Consider the following 18176-nt stretch of genomic DNA (forward strand, 5'->3'; position numbering starts at 1 on the left):
AATGTTGCCTCTGAAACATTTAATGGCTCCAAAAACATTTACCTGGTGACTGACTTTTACAAAGTATTAATATTGGGCGAAATAAAGCATTTGAAATCTAACTTAGTACATTAATGAAACATACTACAAGCAACATCCATACAACTTTGATCAAATTCGGAAATAAATTTGCCCTGAATACTTTAACCAGGGATGCTACAGTATGGCCAATAAATAGATATAAATGAGATAAATATCAGTCAAAGAAAATGTTTTGCTATTTCATATGAACCCTTTGTCCAAAAACAAGAAAAAAAAAACATCAATATATTTTTACTTCCTTTACTGCTGCCATTTTCATGTGCTTGAAGTAAGATGAGCACTGAGATACAAAGCAAAACATACATGATTACACACAATAAATAATGTCTACACAGATCTACATTTCTACGTGACTAGTAAAACATGATTCCATTTATACAATATACACATGTAAAACAAAGGGCACATACATACACATATAAAAAAAATCACAACCCTTCTTGGCTCATTAAAGAATCTTAGATTACAGTGAATTGTCATATACATTGTTCAAGCATAATTTTTGTCCCTGTCGAGAAAGAAGCATCATACAAACATGTATTTACAAACAATGTACATAAATTAAAGCAAAAACTTACTGATATGGCAATTTACATTTTGTACATGGCGAAATTTGGGCAAAATACACAATTTTGAACTGAATAATAAACAAGATTGGCAAGATTTAATGTATTTTTACCTTGCCACCATTTTTCTAAAATTCAAGATGCAGTTTTTAAGTAAATGTTGATCAACTGACTCAGTGATATCACAGAATTTTTTCTTTCTTCAGTCTGTGCTTTTAGGAATAAAAAATGTGAGCTCCATTTCCTTAGCTTGCAAGGATATTGATCATTACATTTTATTTGGCTAATGTCCCATTTGAAACCAATTTTTGCTTTTCAGGGGCTTTCTATCGGCCTGAAAAAGAAGAAAAAACTAAATTATTTCATATTTAAAACATACCTCTTAATAATACATATATTAATAAGTACATGTAGATATGAAAACTAATTTGAGAAAGTAAGCACATTTTCTTTACAATGTGTTTGTTTTCAATAATTTTGAAACTTTTCCCAACATCATACATGTATTAATATTATGGCAATTTTATGAAAAGTGATTAAGAAACAAAGATGTGAAATATTCCATTGAGATGCATGCAAAAAATAAGGATTAGAAAGTGCCAAGAATTATGATTGAATTATTATTCAACATTTGGTTAACACCCTCTAGACCATCTTTGCCAAGTTACTATAATTTCTGCTTATATGCTGAAAAACATGGTGTACAAATCAAAACATGCAGAGAACAAAATTGTGCCCTGCTTTGTACAAGTAGATGTCATACATCAGTCTAAAGGCCGGTTTACACTATGCATCTTGACACATGCATCTAAACTCATGCTTCAATTTTGCCTCATGCATCTTCTTATTTACACTATGTGTCTTGATGCATGCATCTTTAGAATACTTTGTAAAAATGAAATTTCTCTACTTAAAAAAGGAACAATACCTTCAAATTTCATTTCCAGATTTATTTTAGCTGAACAAATCATTCTTAATTTCCTTTTTATGATAATTTTTGGTAGATATAATTTATATTTATTCCAAAACAAAAACTCCTCTATATTATAATTATCAAATAAGTTTTTTCCAATTGTAGTTTTAATCAGTATTTTCTGTTTTTGTGTATCTTGGGAAGCCATTTTTGAAACTAAATGAAAAAAATAAGGCTCATGATTCAATCTCAACTCTGACCTTTCTTTTCATTGGTAAGTTCCATGCATCTTGAAGCACGGAATAGAACAAGTTCTATTCCATCGTTCAAGACGCAACACCCATTTAATTTGACACAAGGGGCTTTTACACTGTGAATCTTGAAACATGCATCCAAGATGCATATGTCAAGATGCATAGTGTAAACCGGCCTTAAGGATTAGTAAAATAATTCAGTGTCACAATCTGGAGTCGAACATGAGACCTACCAGAGATAAAGCCGCTGACTCCCTATCTCTAACTGTTACAATAAGGAAAACAGGTGACACACAAAAGTGAAAATAATTTCCTGTATTTCCCTACCACCATCCTATATATAGGAAATCCAGTGTTCAATTTCTAACAGTGTATGAATATAACAAACCTTTATACATGTGCAATGTATTTCTTTGAAACAACACAAATGCACTCAAAATCAATTTATCAAAAAACAATTCTGAAGCAAATACATTACTGAATGTACAAACATCATTCTTTTTCATTGACCTTCATTGGTGTGACCCTGTTTGACCTTTTTGGAGTTGAGATTTTTTGTACAATACTCCCTAAAACCTTAACTGGAGTAACAGCCAATTTGATTGGATCAGCAGATCCAAACTGGGATCTAAGCTTGGATTTGATTGGTGTATGAAATTTACTGCCTTTCAGTTTCAATGGCGTCTTACAATTAATGCTCCCTTGTTTTACAGGTGTATGACATGAATCTTTGTTTTTCACTGGAGTTGGTATTTTGGAATCACCATTTTTCACTGGAGTCATTTTTGAATGTTTGACCACAGTTGATGATCTGAGGTCTTTATGTTTGACAGGTGTGGGTATTTTGGACTCAGATGACTGTGATCCTCGTAACTCAAATAACTTAACAAGACTACCCACCTTAGATGTGCTCTTGGGATTTTCTTTGTTCTTGTTCTTGGGTGTAAAACCAATGTTGAATTTCAGTCCTCCAAGTCTTGACTGAAATAATACATCATGGAATTAAGAAACTAGCTAGGACATTATACAGTAAACTGCGTGTAAATAAAAGGAGTCAATTGTTTATTTTTTTCTTTTTTGTGCTAATTTCTGGAAGAACTACACATCTGAATTAGTTATTTTTAACACTGACCTTTTTGACTGATGATGCGTTTTCTCTGTTCATGCTGAGTTTGGGGGTCTTCTGCTTCCCAGGTGTTTTCTTTGACTTCTTAGAACTAGAGGGCGTCCTGGGAGTGTTAGGTCTGGAAGGGGTTAAAGCTCCCAATTTCTGGCTAGTACTATGTTTTGCCTGAAAAAGGTTTTTTGAGATCTTTTTACTTAATTCCTGCAACAAGAAAATTTTGGAATGAATTTACTACTTATGCATTTCAGTCTCATTTTCCTCGGAAAACATTAGTATTATGTTCAAGCATTAAATGAAGAAGACTGCAAAAATATGTAATTTTTTTTTTAATACCTTCAACAAGACAGCATCTTTTAATACAATGTATCATTACTCAATTCTGCTAAAGTGTGGATAAAATGAAGATAAAATCCCAAATACAATATAAATCCTCCAAATTCTATTCAATATGTCAGTAACTTTTCACATGCACCTTATATCACAAAGAAAAAGAATAATAACCTGTTTACTGCTTCGTAGCTGCATGGATTTTGCATCATCTTCGTCACTTGACTGTGTCTGTTTCCGTTTCTTGCCACTCCCACTGGGCATCAGACTGTAGCGCAGTGCGTCGTCGCTGATTTCTTTAGGCTTGACGCGCTGGGTCTCCACAGGGTAGGAGGTTTTGAGGTGGGGCAGACACAGGGTGTTCCTGCGCTGTAGCTCCGTCAGGCGGTTCCACTCAAACTCCTCCGGTTCATCCTCGCAGTGGAACATGCCACCTGTAATACCAAACATGAAAACCCTTCTCAATATCACCTACAAAAATGTAGAGTGCAAGAAAACACCACATTTACATGTACATAAATGGGGTAAAGAGTGTTCCCAAACAGATTTTTTGTGAGAATGTGTTTTTTCCTGCATTGGCTTGCATGTGTATTTAAACATGATAAAAGACATTTACATTTACTTCACCAAAGATGAATTGAAATTTCATATAAACAAGTTTCAATTAAAGGTCATGTCTTTCATTAATGGTTTGGATAAAAGTGTGTGGTGTTTATGTATATAATTTTTGATGACTTTTAGTAAGTTTTGAGTGTGATTTCAGTGTGTACTTACGTGGAACACTAGCCGTTGAAGCCGCTGAGCTGGTACTGTACATACTCTGGTTCATGTCTGAGCTAGACAGACGATTGGAATAACTCCTCAGGGACATCCGACGTTCTGATAAGGTATCCAGGGCTTCACTGTAAAGGATAAAAGTAAACATAAAAGTTTTTAACTTATTCTGAGAAATATTTTCAGCTCTTATAACCTCAAAAAGATATAAGATGGAATTTATAACCAATTTTGAATTAAAACATCCCGAATTGTTCATATCTGCACCTTTAAACTCAAGTAAATGAATTGTTTAGAATAAAAAAGAATCAATCACAAAATTTCGCACAATGTCTTGAGTACATTAGTACCCTTCTAACTTGCTAGCACTTTGTCTTTCATATCTCACTTTGAAATGTTTTTCTTTTTCCACACATACTCAATACAATCAAATATTTCAAGCCAGTAAACTGGTATAAAAGTCTAACAACTAAGAATTTTTACTTAGAGTCAATCAAGTTTCATATCACTGCCTACCTCTTTAGGGTTATATTGCTAACAGTTTTAACATGTTCTGGTTTGGGTGGAGACTCCATGAAGATAGAATCATCCAAGGAATCTAAGACTTCCCGAGGTTTTAGAATTGTCTTGGTTTCTGTCTTTCCGAACAAGGCATGCCCCATTTCATGGTCTGAAAAAGATTTGTTGAAAAAAAAAATCAATATCCCACAAAAACAAGTTTTCCTTCTTTGAGGAGCTTTCAAAAATTCAAATATTTCAAGATAAAAATTGCAAAACTGCAGTAGTTTACCTTGCATTTTGATGGAGTCAATGACCTTGTTAGTGGTGAACATCTCTGCATTTTCTGTCACCCTACCACCGCTTTTGTTCATGTCACGTAGCTGTCTAGAGGCGTGGTCTAACTGGACTTTAAGGCTCCTGATCTCATTGTCTGAAAAAATGAATGTTTTCATTCTAACATCAAGTATTTATAAGTATAAAAAAGAGAATGAGCATCAAATAAAAAAATAAAGTCAAATGATAAAAAAAAAATTTGAACAGTTTAGGTGCAAAAAAATCACATCAACCTTGATTTTAAGATTTCAATGATTTTTCCATTCCTTAAAATAAATATCCCCTGTGATGTAGGCATCAATTATAATAAAATTACATCATTGATAGATTTCTGTGCTGGTTGTGTTTTGTCAAACATCATCAAATTAGTCTTAACAACTTAATCTATACCAAATTAATTTTGAAAAAAAAAGGCCATCAAATGACATACATAACTACCAGCAGTTCTGCCTTCCCCAAAGGGCTGCTTAATCAGAGCGACTGAGATTCCTATATTGAACTCATTAATTAATCTTTAACTGACTTCATCTCATCCAAGAGATGTTCTGCACTAAATAAAAAAAACATATAAAATACTCTCTTTGAGATAACATAAAGCTAAGTATGTATTCATATGGACATGCAACTTTAAAAAGTTTTTAAATTAATAATATTTAATATCAGATTAGTCTATTATGCAATATCAAAATAGTTTTAATTTTTTCATCAAATTTCATTTCAAAACTTCTAGTCAACAAGAGCTATTTTTAATCAAACAGGCTTAATGCATAGGGATATAGATAATGCCAATGCCTGTCAGTTAACTCCTCGCACTCAAAAAAATTTCTCTCTAATTTGACATGCAATTTTCTGTTATCAAAATTCTTCTTGACCAGTGCTTGATAATTACACTCATGGGAGACATGGGACAACATACATTATATTTTTTTAATTGCTGTCAAGTAATGCTTAAAAAAAAATAAGTATTTGCTTGATTTAAACTTTTTTGAAAGAAATGCAATACTCTACATTATTTGGGATGTGTAATGAATGGTAAAAAGACACATTTTTTAAAAAAAAAATTCACTTAAATTAAAGGTCACAGTGACCTTGAAATGTCGCGACACACCTTCTACCTAAGATGCATAAACTGGCCAAGTTTGATGATTGTAGGTCTTATGGTTTTCTAGTTATGGGCCGGAAAGGATTTTTTAATATTTGGCTATAACTTTTTTTGTAACTCTCAACTTCTTTGTGCTGCGACACACCTTCTACCCAAGATGCATCAGATGACAAAGTTTGATAATCCTAGGCCTAGTGAATTTTATAGCTGCTAACAGACAGCATTTTACTGTTTTCTCGGACGGACACAGCCTAACATTACGTTTTAAGACGGGCGTATAAAAATTTAAGGGGGAGGGGACAATGCAAACTTAAAGGGGGAGGGGGGGGGGGTTCTGTAAAAATAATGCATTATTAAAACTTACTGAGGGCTTTGTTTTTTAAACACTCTGCTTGGAGCTCCTCCTGTAAAGGAGACACATTATGCTCTGCCTTCTCCAGCTGAGATTTGTAGGAAGCTATTTCTGACTTCATCTCATCCAAGGTGTTCTATGAAAAAAAAAAAACAATATAAAAATCCAGAATGTAAATTATCTTTAATAACATAAAGCTAAGTGTATAAGGCCAACTTTAAAGTATTAAACATTTAAGCACCAGAAAATTTCAATGCAGTAAAATCTTTTTTTTAAATGTGTATATTAAAGATAATTGCTTCCTGGGAGTGAAAAAAAAAGTTTTGAGTCAGACCATTTTCAGCCACTTGGGCAACAAAACAAATTTTTAAAAGATTTTGAAAGAAAAATTCTATTGATACTTTTACATGGGATACTGCAAATGAAATACTTGTAGATACCTTCAGTGCCTTATTATCACATTTGAGTTGTTCTGATTTCTGTCGGAACTCGTGAGCCACTTTTTTGTAACTCTCAACTTCTTTGCTCTGGCCCTCTATTATTGATTTTTTATTACTGTAGTGAATTTTGTAGCTATCCAGCATTTTCTCCGTTTTCTCCTTCTCAGCCTGAACTTGTTTTAGTTCATTCTCCAGCTGCAAAGATAAAACATCAACTGTATAAATTTTTGTTCCACAAGGACTGAGAGCAGAAAGGAGGTGACAAGACATCAAATCTTAAAATTTCTAATTCTTACTTCAGATTACTCTAAACAGCCCTGTACTAAATATGTGTACAGTAACCTTCATAAAATGTTCTACCTTGTGCTTGGCTATCCCTTTCAGAATAACTTTTCTACAGCACCAATCTCGTTCTTCAAAAAAACAAAAATTTTCCTTCTGGTTTTTGGTCTCCAGCACCTGCAGTTCTGCCTGTTTGAGCTTGTATTCAAGGTTTTCTTGGAATTTCTCAAACTGTTGGAGGGAAAAATTACATCTAAGTAATGAAATTGAACCAACATTAAAACGCTTCCAAGAACGTTGTTATTACATCACTCCAACTTAATACCTTTTCTGAGTAACCTTCAATTTCTTCCTGTAGGCTATCTCTTTCAGCTTCTACTGCACCAAGCTTCAAAAAACAAAACAGTTCCATAATAAAGGTACACAGTATTAAATATTCTGATCTCTGAGAAACAAGAAAAAGAAGTACAAAATTCACCATTTTCTGTAAAATAGACTTGGAGGTTACCTGTTGTTTGTAACTGTTGATCTCTGCTAGGGCCACCTCTCTCTGTTCTTTACACACTTCTATCTCCTTCTGTAAGCCACCTGTATTATGTGTCTGATTTTCCATGTCCTCTGACAGACACTGAATCTTGTCCTGCAGGGACTGAACGTCCTGTTGGAGCTCCGAGATCTTTTGACGAGAACTGCTGATTTCCGTCTCCTTCTCGTTCACTTTCTTCTGTAACTGAGCCACTGCTGCGTTACGTTCCTTGATCGCGTTGTCTTTCTCTGTAATCTTGGAACTCAGTTCGCTGGTAATTGTCTTCAGCTCCATGTGGCTGTTCAGTTCCTCTGTGAGAAGATCCTCCATTTTTCTGTTCTTCTCTCTCATTTCCTCTAGCTCCCTCTGTCGCTGGGCGACCCGCCCCTCCAGGTGAGTTACGCGATCCTGGAACATGTGTCTCTGATTACTCCACATGCCCTCTTTCTCGGCCACGATGGCCTCATAGCGACTCGTCACCTGCTCCAGTTTCTCCGATATTTCTGAGCTGTAGTTTTCTTTCACCTCTTCAGAAGCCCTGGAATACTCGTTCTCTAACTGCTCCAGTTGTGCTCTCCAGTAGCACTCTGTTTCCTTCAGTCTCCTCTGAGCTTGATTCTCTAACTCCTGGTTCCGCTTCGTCTGAAATTCCACATCTCCATGCAGTTCCTGCACTGTTTTCTCAAACATGGCCTTCAATTCCTTTTTAGCTTCTTTCTCCATACTTATCATTTTCTCGAGTTCTCCTGTCTTCCTCTCATACGTCAACTGCCTGTGTTGGACCTCTTTAAGTTCGTGGTTGCTTGCTGTATAGTCAGCAATCAAACTCTTCAATTTTTCTTCACTTTTCTGCTTAACTTCTGACATTTCATCTTGTAAAGATGACACCTTCTTCTGGTGTTCCTCACAAGTTAATATGATTTGCTCTTCATATTCTTTAATGACTTGTTTCTTTTCCTTTAAAGATTTTTCGAATTCTGATTTTAATTTCTCAAGCTCCTCTTCTTTGCATTCAAGTTGCCGAGTTGCTTCACTGAATTTCTCAGACATGTCACTGAGTTGTTTATGATTTTCTTCCTGTTGGGATGACATTTGGTTCAGAGAGGATTCTAATGTCTCAATCATTCCACACAAACTCTCCTTTTCTTTTAAGAAATTGTTACATTCTTCGACCTTCAATTTTAATTCCTTTTCAACATCACTACATTTTGTTGTCATTGTTTCCAATGCACTTGCAGTATTTGAGTATTCTAATCTCATTTGCTCCAAAGAATGTTGAAGTTGCTTGGAATTTTCATTCAATTCCAGTATTATTTTATCCAGATCACTCTTTTCTTGAAGGAGTCTTTCAGATTCCATTTTTTCACAGCTAAGATCACTCTCTAACTTTGAATTACTTTCTTTCAGTAGCTGAATATTCTGATCTTTCTCTTCAAGCTCCCTTGTAAATTCTTCACTGTTAGATCTGAGCACAGCCTGAAGACTATTAATTTCCCCTGTTAAGGCCTCAACCCTTTTGTGGGCCTCTTCTTTCTCACTGACCATCGTCTCTAAGTTTTCTTTCTCAGTCTCCAGGGTATTGTGGAAGTTAATAATCTGAGCCTCTAGATCCTGATTCTTGCTGTGGAGTGACTCCCTTTGTTGGGTCTGATCATCCAGACGACAAGACAGATCCTGAATTTCCGCCTCCAGTCTGCTGCTTTTTTCTTTCAATCTCTCACACTCGGAGGCAGATTGTTGGATGTTAGCCTTACTAGATATGGTTTGGTTGGTTAAAGAATCCACTTCTTCTTGCAGACTTGTTATCTTCTGCTGTAAACGCTGGGCTTCCTCTTCGTGGTCAGAGATTATTCTGATTTGCTTGGCATTCTCAGCTTTAAGCTGATCTACCTGTGTCTGCAGCTCATCTCTTTGGCCACGGACTTCTCCCACACTGCTCCTCAAGTTTGCCACCAAACCATTCAGTTTGTTCTTTTCCACTTCCAGGACATCATTTTCTCTGTGGAGTTGTCCAACAGTTGTCTCCGTCTCTTGCAGACCCTTTTCAAACTGATCCTTCTCGGCCTTCAATCTGTTCTGCGTTTTGATGAGCTCGCATTCATTTTCCTTCCTCTCTTTGATTTTCTTTTCCAGTTGCTGGATCTTCTGTTGCAGCTCTTCGTTGTCTGCTTGTTTGACCTCAGCGACCTTTTTGACCAGCGCCATCTGGCCACTGTTTTCCTCCAGTAAGTCCTGTTTCTTCTGAACCTCCTCCGTTGCTGTTTGAAGCTCTGTCTCTCTATGCTTTAGCTGCTGTTGTAATCTGGCCACTTCTACGTTAATTTTCTGGTTCTGCTCACTTGTCACCTCATGTTGTCGGAGTTGCTCCTGGTGGAAATTGATTTCTTGTTGTAAACGGCTTTCAAGATCGTTACTTGTCTGCTCTAACCTATTTAGTTCCTTCTTCAAGTTTTGTTCTTTCTCCATTGATGAAATTTGAAGCTCTTCTAATTCACTTTGTAACTTTTTGTTCTTTGAAGAGAAATTGGAAATGTCATTCTTCAAGCTATCCACAGTGTTCTGCATATCAGATTCCAAACTTTTGTAACTAGCTTTCAGTTCAAGAATTTCATTTTGATATTGTTCACTTTCTAGCTTCACACAACTGAAAGATTTCTGCAGAGTCTCAAGTTTGCTTTCAAGATCACCGTTTCTGCCACTGAGTTGAATATTTTTCTCCTTTTCTGTTGACAATTTAGATTTGCAGGACTCCAGCTCCTGACCCTTTTCTTCTAGTTTAGCCTTGCATTCACTCAACTGCTCCCCAACCATCTGATTGTCGTGAACACTCCACTGATATTTATCTTGCCATGATGAAATCTGGCTCTGAAGTTCCTCAACTTGGGACTTGGTTTTCACACTCATGCTATCAATTTTCTCTTGGAAGATCACGCAGTCGGTTTTCAGTCTCTCGTTCTCGCTGCGGACTTGATCGAGATCTTGGTTGAGGCCATCCTTCTCCTCTTGATATTTGTCTTGTTGCTCTCTGCTCTGTTGCCTTGAGGACTCCAACTGTTGCCTCAGCTCCTCAATGCTATTATCCCTCTGAGAGATTTCCCTCTGTGCCGCCTCCTCTTGCTGTCTGGACTTCGAGGACAACACCTGTATCTCAGAATTCAATTTTTCCTCAGTCTGCTGAATCTCCTCTTTTAATTGTGTCATTTCCTCTTTCAGTGCCTTGATGTAATTGTCTTTTGTCCATCGCTCATTCTCTAGCACAATCTCAGTCTGTTTGATGGTGTTTTGAGCTGCAGCGAGTTTAGTTTTCAATGCCTCCTCTGAGCTGCGAGCCTGCTCAGTTTGCGAGTTGAGTCTGATTTGAAGTTCTTCTATCTGACTGGTCAGTGAGGCTTTCTCTTTACTGAGTGTCTGCTCCAGGCTTCTTTTCTCAGACTGAACTGTGTCAAATGATGATGACATTGTCTGCCTTCTGCTCTCATGAATCTGTTTCTCATTCTCAAACTCCTAAAAGAGAATGATTTTTATCAATGGATCACTTACCAATCATTTTAGAGAATCGGAAAAAAAAACACTGTTTGCCTTTGTAGACTTTCTTGTTTCTGTCTCTATTTTTTTTTTTTTAGTTCTATTCAGATTAAAAATGAGTGTATTACCTCTGTCAGTAACTTGTACTCTGCCTGACTTCGAGCCAGTTCTTTCTTTAGAGTGGTCAAAGATTCCTCCAGGTCGTGATTTAGAGTCTGTAGACTCTCCTCGGATGATCTGACCGCCGTCAGTGTTTCCTGTTGTTCCCTGATCTTCATGACCTGGGACCTGATGGTTTCCTCCTTCTCCTGGGAGATCTGCTGACTCTCTGACAACTGAGATTCCAGGCTGGTGACCTGTGACCTTGTGGTGTCCAACTCACTCTGAACTGCCAGCAGTTCTTTGTGAACCTCCGAAAACTTTGTCTGAAAAAATATTAAACTAGCTATATAAAAAATAAGAATATACATGTATGTAAAAGTATTAAAGTTTTTTTCCTCGTTTTTTTCCCCAGCTTCATTAGCAGATTTTTCATTAGATGTATATAAACACCTCAAATGAAATCATTACCAATTCTCAGTAAGTGAGTGAATTACTCCAACACAGGCACAATAACAAATGTACATTTTATTGCTAGTATTTCAAAACCATAACATTCTACATTGTATGTCATTCCTGCACTATCAGTAACACAAATTAAAGAGATTTTTCCCCTACCTGATAAGTCTCTTTGGCTTCCGACATTTCCAGCAGGTCCTTCCTGACTTGATCGTGTACTACCGGGTCAATCCAGGTGGACTTCAGCTGAGATAACTCGGCCTCTAAATCTCTTATCCTGATGTCTGTCACCACCCCCATACTCTCTCCTATACCGCCAGCCATTCCTGAAAATTAAGTACAAAATAAATTTCCTTGATCCATGTTCAGGTTCAAGTAAATATTGGATTGCTGTTTTGCATTCTTGTTTATGCATATTTTTGATTTACTGGAATTTTTTGGATTGTTTGACTTGTATCTCATTTAACCACTAACATACATTTTGATTTTAAAATATTTCATGATCCTGTAATCTAAGGCTCAATTTTATCCCTCTATAAAATCCTACCATTTGCAGCAAACATTTCTTCCAGTTCCTCTTTTTCCTTTTTCATGTCGCTGAACTGCTGAATGGCACACTGCCTGGCTTCGTTCAGAGTAGACATTTCCCCTTTGAGAGCATTGATTTCCTCGGCCCTGTGTTGGAGCGTGGTCTGTAGAACGGAGATTTCCACTTCCTGTTTGTGGCATTTACCTCGGAGTTTTTCATGACTCTGTTTCAGAGATTCAAGGCTGCGCATCTGCAAGTACATGAAAGTAAAGTTTTTAATGAGCATTATCAGATTCAATTTAGTTATTTAACATGCAAAAAAAAGTTCACATTTCCTCTTAAGAAATTCACATTTTCTCGTTAGAAAAATGCACATTTTCCTTCCTGAATTAACAAGATTGATAACAAAAGGTTTTTGTTCAGTGGACTTACAGCTTCTTCCATCTGATTGAACTGGGCCAGAGTTTCCTCGTACTGCTTTTCAAAGTACTCCTTCTGCTGTTTCAGTTCTTGGAAATCTGTGACTTTAGCCTTGCAACTAATTGAAAATAATAATTATTTTAAAAAATATACAAGTAAAATCGTTTTCATATAATATCGTTAAGTAAGGCATAAATAAAATGGCAAATAAAATCTTCATCACAGTTCTGACCTTTGTAAATCCTGATTCAGTTTTTCATTTAGATTCTGAACTTGGTGCAGCTCATCAACAGCATCTCGTAGTTTTCTCTGTTCTTTTATGGTAGCCTCAAGCTCCCTGATGTTTAATTCTAAAAATATGTGTACAATTTAATTTTCTTTTTATCGACTTTTCAATGTTCACATGTATTATCAATTTTCAGTTAAACTTCTGGGAACTATTCTCGACACATTTTATCTATCATTTGTAATTTAATTATTCTTGACAATTTCATTCACAATAAGCTATCTCAGCTTAAGTTAAGTGTAGATATGGTATACCTTTTTGTTCCAATTTAGAACATTTTTCTTTAAGGTCCATTTCCAGTTCACATCTCAGATGCTGCTCACTTCGCAGATTAAATTCCAGTCTCTTGATTTCTCTGTCCTTCTGTCGAAGCTGGGCCTGAACAACATAAAATTTGCAGTATGTAATACACTAAGAGCATTTTACAATTCCATCAAAGTTTACTGATTATTTCAAAAATCTTCAGCTTGAAACTACGAATGTATTTTATGTAGAAACCACTATCAATCTTCCTCTCTTATTTTGCAATCAACATGACAAAAAAACTTAGCTAAAGACTACAGAAGCAGTTCAAACTGACAGTTTACTGTTAAATTTATAAATGTCAGAATTACTAGCACATACAATAAAAGACGGCTTACCTTTTGCATGAGTTGAGGTGACTGCACGAGGTCCCCGAGGGAGGTGGGGGCGGGCGAGGAGTTGAGGGACATCATTCGTAGGGGGGAATTAATCTCCAGTATAGAATGGTTCCCGACGCTGGTATTGTGTTGATGGAGGGGGGCAGGGCTGTCTCTCATGGAGCCTGACATATCACATATTGAAGCACATATAAACAAACATTCAAAGGACCATTACAAGTCATGTCACTCAATGCTCTAAGAATTCAAAACTTGACAAAGTTTTGCTAGAACCAGATAAAGCAATGATGAAAATCCACAATGACTTGGAATGAAAGTACATGTAATGTTCATATATTTTGAATTTCTCTCTTTCTGTGAAGCTCTAGGAGGTGATCATGAAACATGTGAACAGAATGAGGATTAGAAATTGAATGTGTTAGTCAGGATGGTGCTGTAGTGTTAAATGGCTGCCCACTTAGCTTGGAGCATCACTAATTAATTGACTATGAGATGATTACAAGAGAGTGTTAAGTTGTCAACACCTCATCTACAGGTCAATTTCTCACCTGAGGACTTGCAGTATAAACATTAACACTTATCATTGTTTACACAGCCACATCTGTGAGGTGTTAACAATTACTCAAACAAAGGTGTAAAATAAAATTATAGGTAAATGGAACTACTCATTGATAACTGTTATCCAATAATAACAATAACTTCATGAAATTAATAACATTATGGGGATTTTTTTTAATAGTGTTTTTAATTTTTTTTTGTTAGTTTGTTTTTAAATCTCTGTGTATTTCAAACTGTTTAAACTAAATAGTTGTTACATACTCATACATAAATATCCATGTGTACAATTACATGTAATATGTGCTTAGCTATATACTTTGCAAAATCATTTTAATAAATGGTTTAAAAGACACCATATTTTTTATTCTTAAATATTTCTCAATCCATTGAAACTACTGTACTGAAGTATATGTTTGAACACTAGATATTTGCAATATGCATTGGAATTATAATAATAATTTTTTTTTTGCTAACCATGCAATTTTACAACAATGAAATTTACAAAAATAGGATTACTTAAATTCTTGGCTTTTTCATGCTGTTTTAGAGAAAGATTTGGCTATTCACTAGTATGATTCCAATGGCAGATTATCCCCCAGATGTCAAAATTCAAAATTTCAAATTGGTACTAACCGGAAAATATTATATACATTATAATATACATCCCCTTATCCTCCCAACACACACTCACAAATCTATCTTATGTAATGTTAAAACAAATACTTATCAAAATGAAAAAGATAATTTCAGCAATTTGCTATGTACTATCTACCCAAAAACTATGAACTATCTTTCTTGAAACATGAAAAAGCCCTCATATTATGAAAAATGTTTAATACACAAACAAGAACAACATTAAATGGTAACTGCCTAATACTGGATTAGTCTACTATGATTAGATGAATGACAGATGAAGGGTTATGATACCATTGATGCATCTACTGGCAAAGTTGAACGACTGTTCCAACAATGGCGTGGAGGCCTCTAGGGGGCGAGGATGGCTGGTCACTAGTTTCAAGAAAAGAGCACCATCTGGATCAGAATCTATATCAAAGGAAAGAAATTGAGGGGGGCACTACAGGCTATCTGAACCTGTAATGTTTTTAAATGATTGATGTTTTTGGAAAAATTCTAACAATTTAGATGTTTTTTAAAAACTCAGATCAATAAAAATATAGTGTCCTTGTAATTTGTGTTTCAAAACATCATAATTAGTCAAAAATTAAATAATTTTGCACCAAAAAATCTTTTAGTGACATGAGAATACCTTTTGGGGGAGGGAATGCATATATGCAATAAAATAGGAAATCATATGAAACAATGTTTATACATGCTAAAAGTAATTTTTTTTACAATGAAATTTTGATGTTATACTATTCCAATTTGTAAATCCAAAAATCTTGGAATAAATACTTGAATTTTAAGGGAGCACAATGCAATTCATATTGTTTGAAAAAAGTATTACCTAAATTCTTATTCTTTGACATAATTATATTACCTACATGTAAATTCATATTCTTTGATAAAAGTCTTACCTAATTTCTTGGATAAAACTGCCACAAATTCCTCATCTAAGTCTTTACTGAGTATATGTTCCAGCATCTGTAGGAAGTGGGCCTGTTTGTCAGCTGGTAAGGTCAAGGCAATCTTAGCAAACACTCCCACATCTCCATTGGTGGGCTGAAAGTAGGCTCCGATAAGGGCAAGCAGAATCTGTAATGATTAATATATTTATATATAAATAAAAATGGTCAGACTCTGAAGTTCTCATTTTCTGAATAGTGTGCATTCCTCACTGGTCTATTAAATGGTTCTTTTAAAATGTAAAATTATGCTCCAAAGAGTAAATGTACTGAATATTTTTATTGTTTTTTCCATTGCAATTTATTACTCAGTGATTAATGGAATCATAACTGTTCAAGGACTTTTAGGTCATTCTGGCCATCAAACATTTATATTCCCTTCAATATACCTTGGCAAGTTCAAACTCTAGAATTTCTGGTGCAGTGTTCAGATTAAAAACCGCTGAGAAGTCAATAATGGAGCCAGTCCCAGATAGGTCAGTAGCATAAATACCTAAACAAATTCATATATATGTACAGGCAGGATATAAATGAGGATTTGTCTAAAATAAAACTGACACAACACACTACAAATACATTCTTCAAATCTTGAACATTTCATCTTATATACCTATATCATGTGCATTCCACAGCCCACTATCTGCTCCTTTCCCATTTTAATGAACAGGGTTTAAACTTAACGCTCGCCCACTCGCAAATTGCGAGTAAAAATTGGTGTGGGCTCATAAAATTTGTAAGTTGTTCGCCCACGTGGCGAATAAAAATTCTGCAGGGGACCGAATTCATTCCCAGTCCCCTTACTGAAAAACAGACATTTTATGCAGGTTTTTGATTTAAAACTACAGAAAAATGAAATAAATCACAGCAGTATGGTCCTATTGTTCGTAAATATTCTTCATCTTTTCCATTTAAAGTACTAAACGATTTGTGAAATTCCCTAAAACGATCGTCTCTTTTCCTAATCCGAATTTCCTCCAACCCTCTGTAAATGGTTGATACGTGAGAGATATACAATTTTAATAACTCCCAACTACTCAGTCATATGAATACTAAGTGTTTTCACCTATTTCAGATATGTTGTAGTTAAAATATTTAACCTAGAAAATCTTATTGTGTCATTGTCAATTTATCAGTTGAAGACATGTACCAGGGCTACGTATTTATATACATGTATTACCAAGTAAAAAAAAAAGATAGTAAAATTATTTATTGAATGCAATTTTATTTCCTTTGATTAAATATTTATATGACATCTGATTTTTTTTATAAAGTAAGAACTCCAATTTTAAACAGATGAATTTCTATATGTATTTCATTTGTATCTACTTTTTGTCCCAGTATCTATGCTTTTTACAAAAAATCACAGAGACTGTGGGCTAACAAATTTAACAGTGGGCTCCTAAATTTGAAATGTCAGGAGCCCACATGGCTCGTGGAAATTTCAGTTAAGTTTAAACCCTGATGAATTCAAACATCTATGACTTTCTGATTGCATTTTTTTCATTCTTGTTTATTTATTTTTAACTTCAGATACAGCTGCTTTAAAGAATTTTTTTTAATATTTTCTACTTATTTTATAATTGAGATTACAAGTCATTTTAGGTGACTCCTGCTTATTAGTTCATATGAAGAATAATTTTTCTGCTCATATTTAAGTCTTCAAATCTCATCCTCTGTGTTAACTTACCTTCTAATGTTTCTCTAACCAGATTAAAACTAGCCTCTTTTGATTGAATATTGTTTATGTTCCTTGAAGAGTCACTGAAAATACAAGAATTAAAATTCTGTATATAAAAGTACAACTCAGTATAGCAGACTGCAGTATAGCACACCATTAATTGATTTGTACACCCAAAATTGTAATATTTAAGGAGCAGTTGGTAATATGTCATTAATTTAATAAAACAAAACAAACCAATTACTTACTGTCTTGAAATGAAGTCAATAAATTCTTTCCCAGAGCTAATATCACTGATGCAGGTAATATTCTTATCCTCACAAAAAGCATCAAGCTGAAATGAATGCACATATAAAACATATTAGAATTTACAGTTATCAAAGTAAGATTTAATTCACTTCAGATTCAATATAATTAAGAGGAATTAAAATTTACTTATTTAGCCACAATTTCTTTTGTATTGTAAACATGATAAAGAATGAGATTTTAAAAACAACTAGTGCTAATTGTAACGGGGACCGTTACAGATGTTCCCCAAACGCTCCCCAACTCCCTTTTGGTGCCATATTCCCTGTAAGCTTCATTAAATAAGACAAACTCTATGCATCTGAGATTTTAACAACATTTACAAAGAAGTGTACAAAAATCATTTAAACTTTAGCATTTCACGCGTGCACATGTGAATGCATTTGCTTCATGACCTTATCATCTTGTCTGCACAATCTATATTTTAATACACTGAATATTAAAGTATTTAATCCAAAATTATTAATAAAATACGCTCATTCAAGTGTATGTTTGATTTTACTCATTTCACGTGC

At 34.9% G+C, this 18176-nt stretch overlaps 1 protein-coding gene across 1 annotated transcript in view; it reads right to left on the reverse strand.

The window, feature by feature from the left end:
- Positions 1-313: 313 nt before the first annotated feature.
- Positions 314-18176, reverse strand: part of LOC134266897 (nucleoprotein TPR-like) — a 23247-nt gene continuing 5384 nt past the window's right edge. The window contains exons 3-26 of the mRNA XM_062749101.1: positions 17604-17689; positions 17365-17438; positions 16067-16170; positions 15630-15807; positions 15022-15138; positions 13537-13700; positions 13150-13273; positions 12842-12959; positions 12622-12727; positions 12208-12439; positions 11820-11986; positions 11231-11527; positions 7560-11081; positions 7377-7439; positions 7195-7282; positions 6770-7044; positions 6342-6465; positions 4832-4972; positions 4558-4711; positions 4042-4169; positions 3442-3701; positions 2947-3105; positions 2715-2795; positions 314-981 (exon numbers count right to left, since the gene is read on the reverse strand). Coding sequence (XP_062605085.1) covers positions 931-981; positions 2715-2795; positions 2947-3105; positions 3442-3701; positions 4042-4169; positions 4558-4711; positions 4832-4972; positions 6342-6465; positions 6770-7044; positions 7195-7282; positions 7377-7439; positions 7560-11081; positions 11231-11527; positions 11820-11986; positions 12208-12439; positions 12622-12727; positions 12842-12959; positions 13150-13273; positions 13537-13700; positions 15022-15138; positions 15630-15807; positions 16067-16170; positions 17365-17438; positions 17604-17689 — 6813 coding nt within the window. The 3' untranslated portion in view covers positions 314-930. The remainder of the gene's footprint in view (positions 982-2714; positions 2796-2946; positions 3106-3441; positions 3702-4041; positions 4170-4557; positions 4712-4831; positions 4973-6341; positions 6466-6769; positions 7045-7194; positions 7283-7376; positions 7440-7559; positions 11082-11230; positions 11528-11819; positions 11987-12207; positions 12440-12621; positions 12728-12841; positions 12960-13149; positions 13274-13536; positions 13701-15021; positions 15139-15629; positions 15808-16066; positions 16171-17364; positions 17439-17603; positions 17690-18176) is intronic.

Source organism: Saccostrea cucullata, unplaced genomic scaffold, assembly GCF_032062105.1.
Source record: "Saccostrea cucullata isolate Sc308-1 unplaced genomic scaffold, CSIRO_AGI_Scuc_v1 ctg243, whole genome shotgun sequence".
Lineage (NCBI taxonomy): Eukaryota > Metazoa > Mollusca > Bivalvia > Ostreida > Ostreidae > Saccostrea > Saccostrea cuccullata.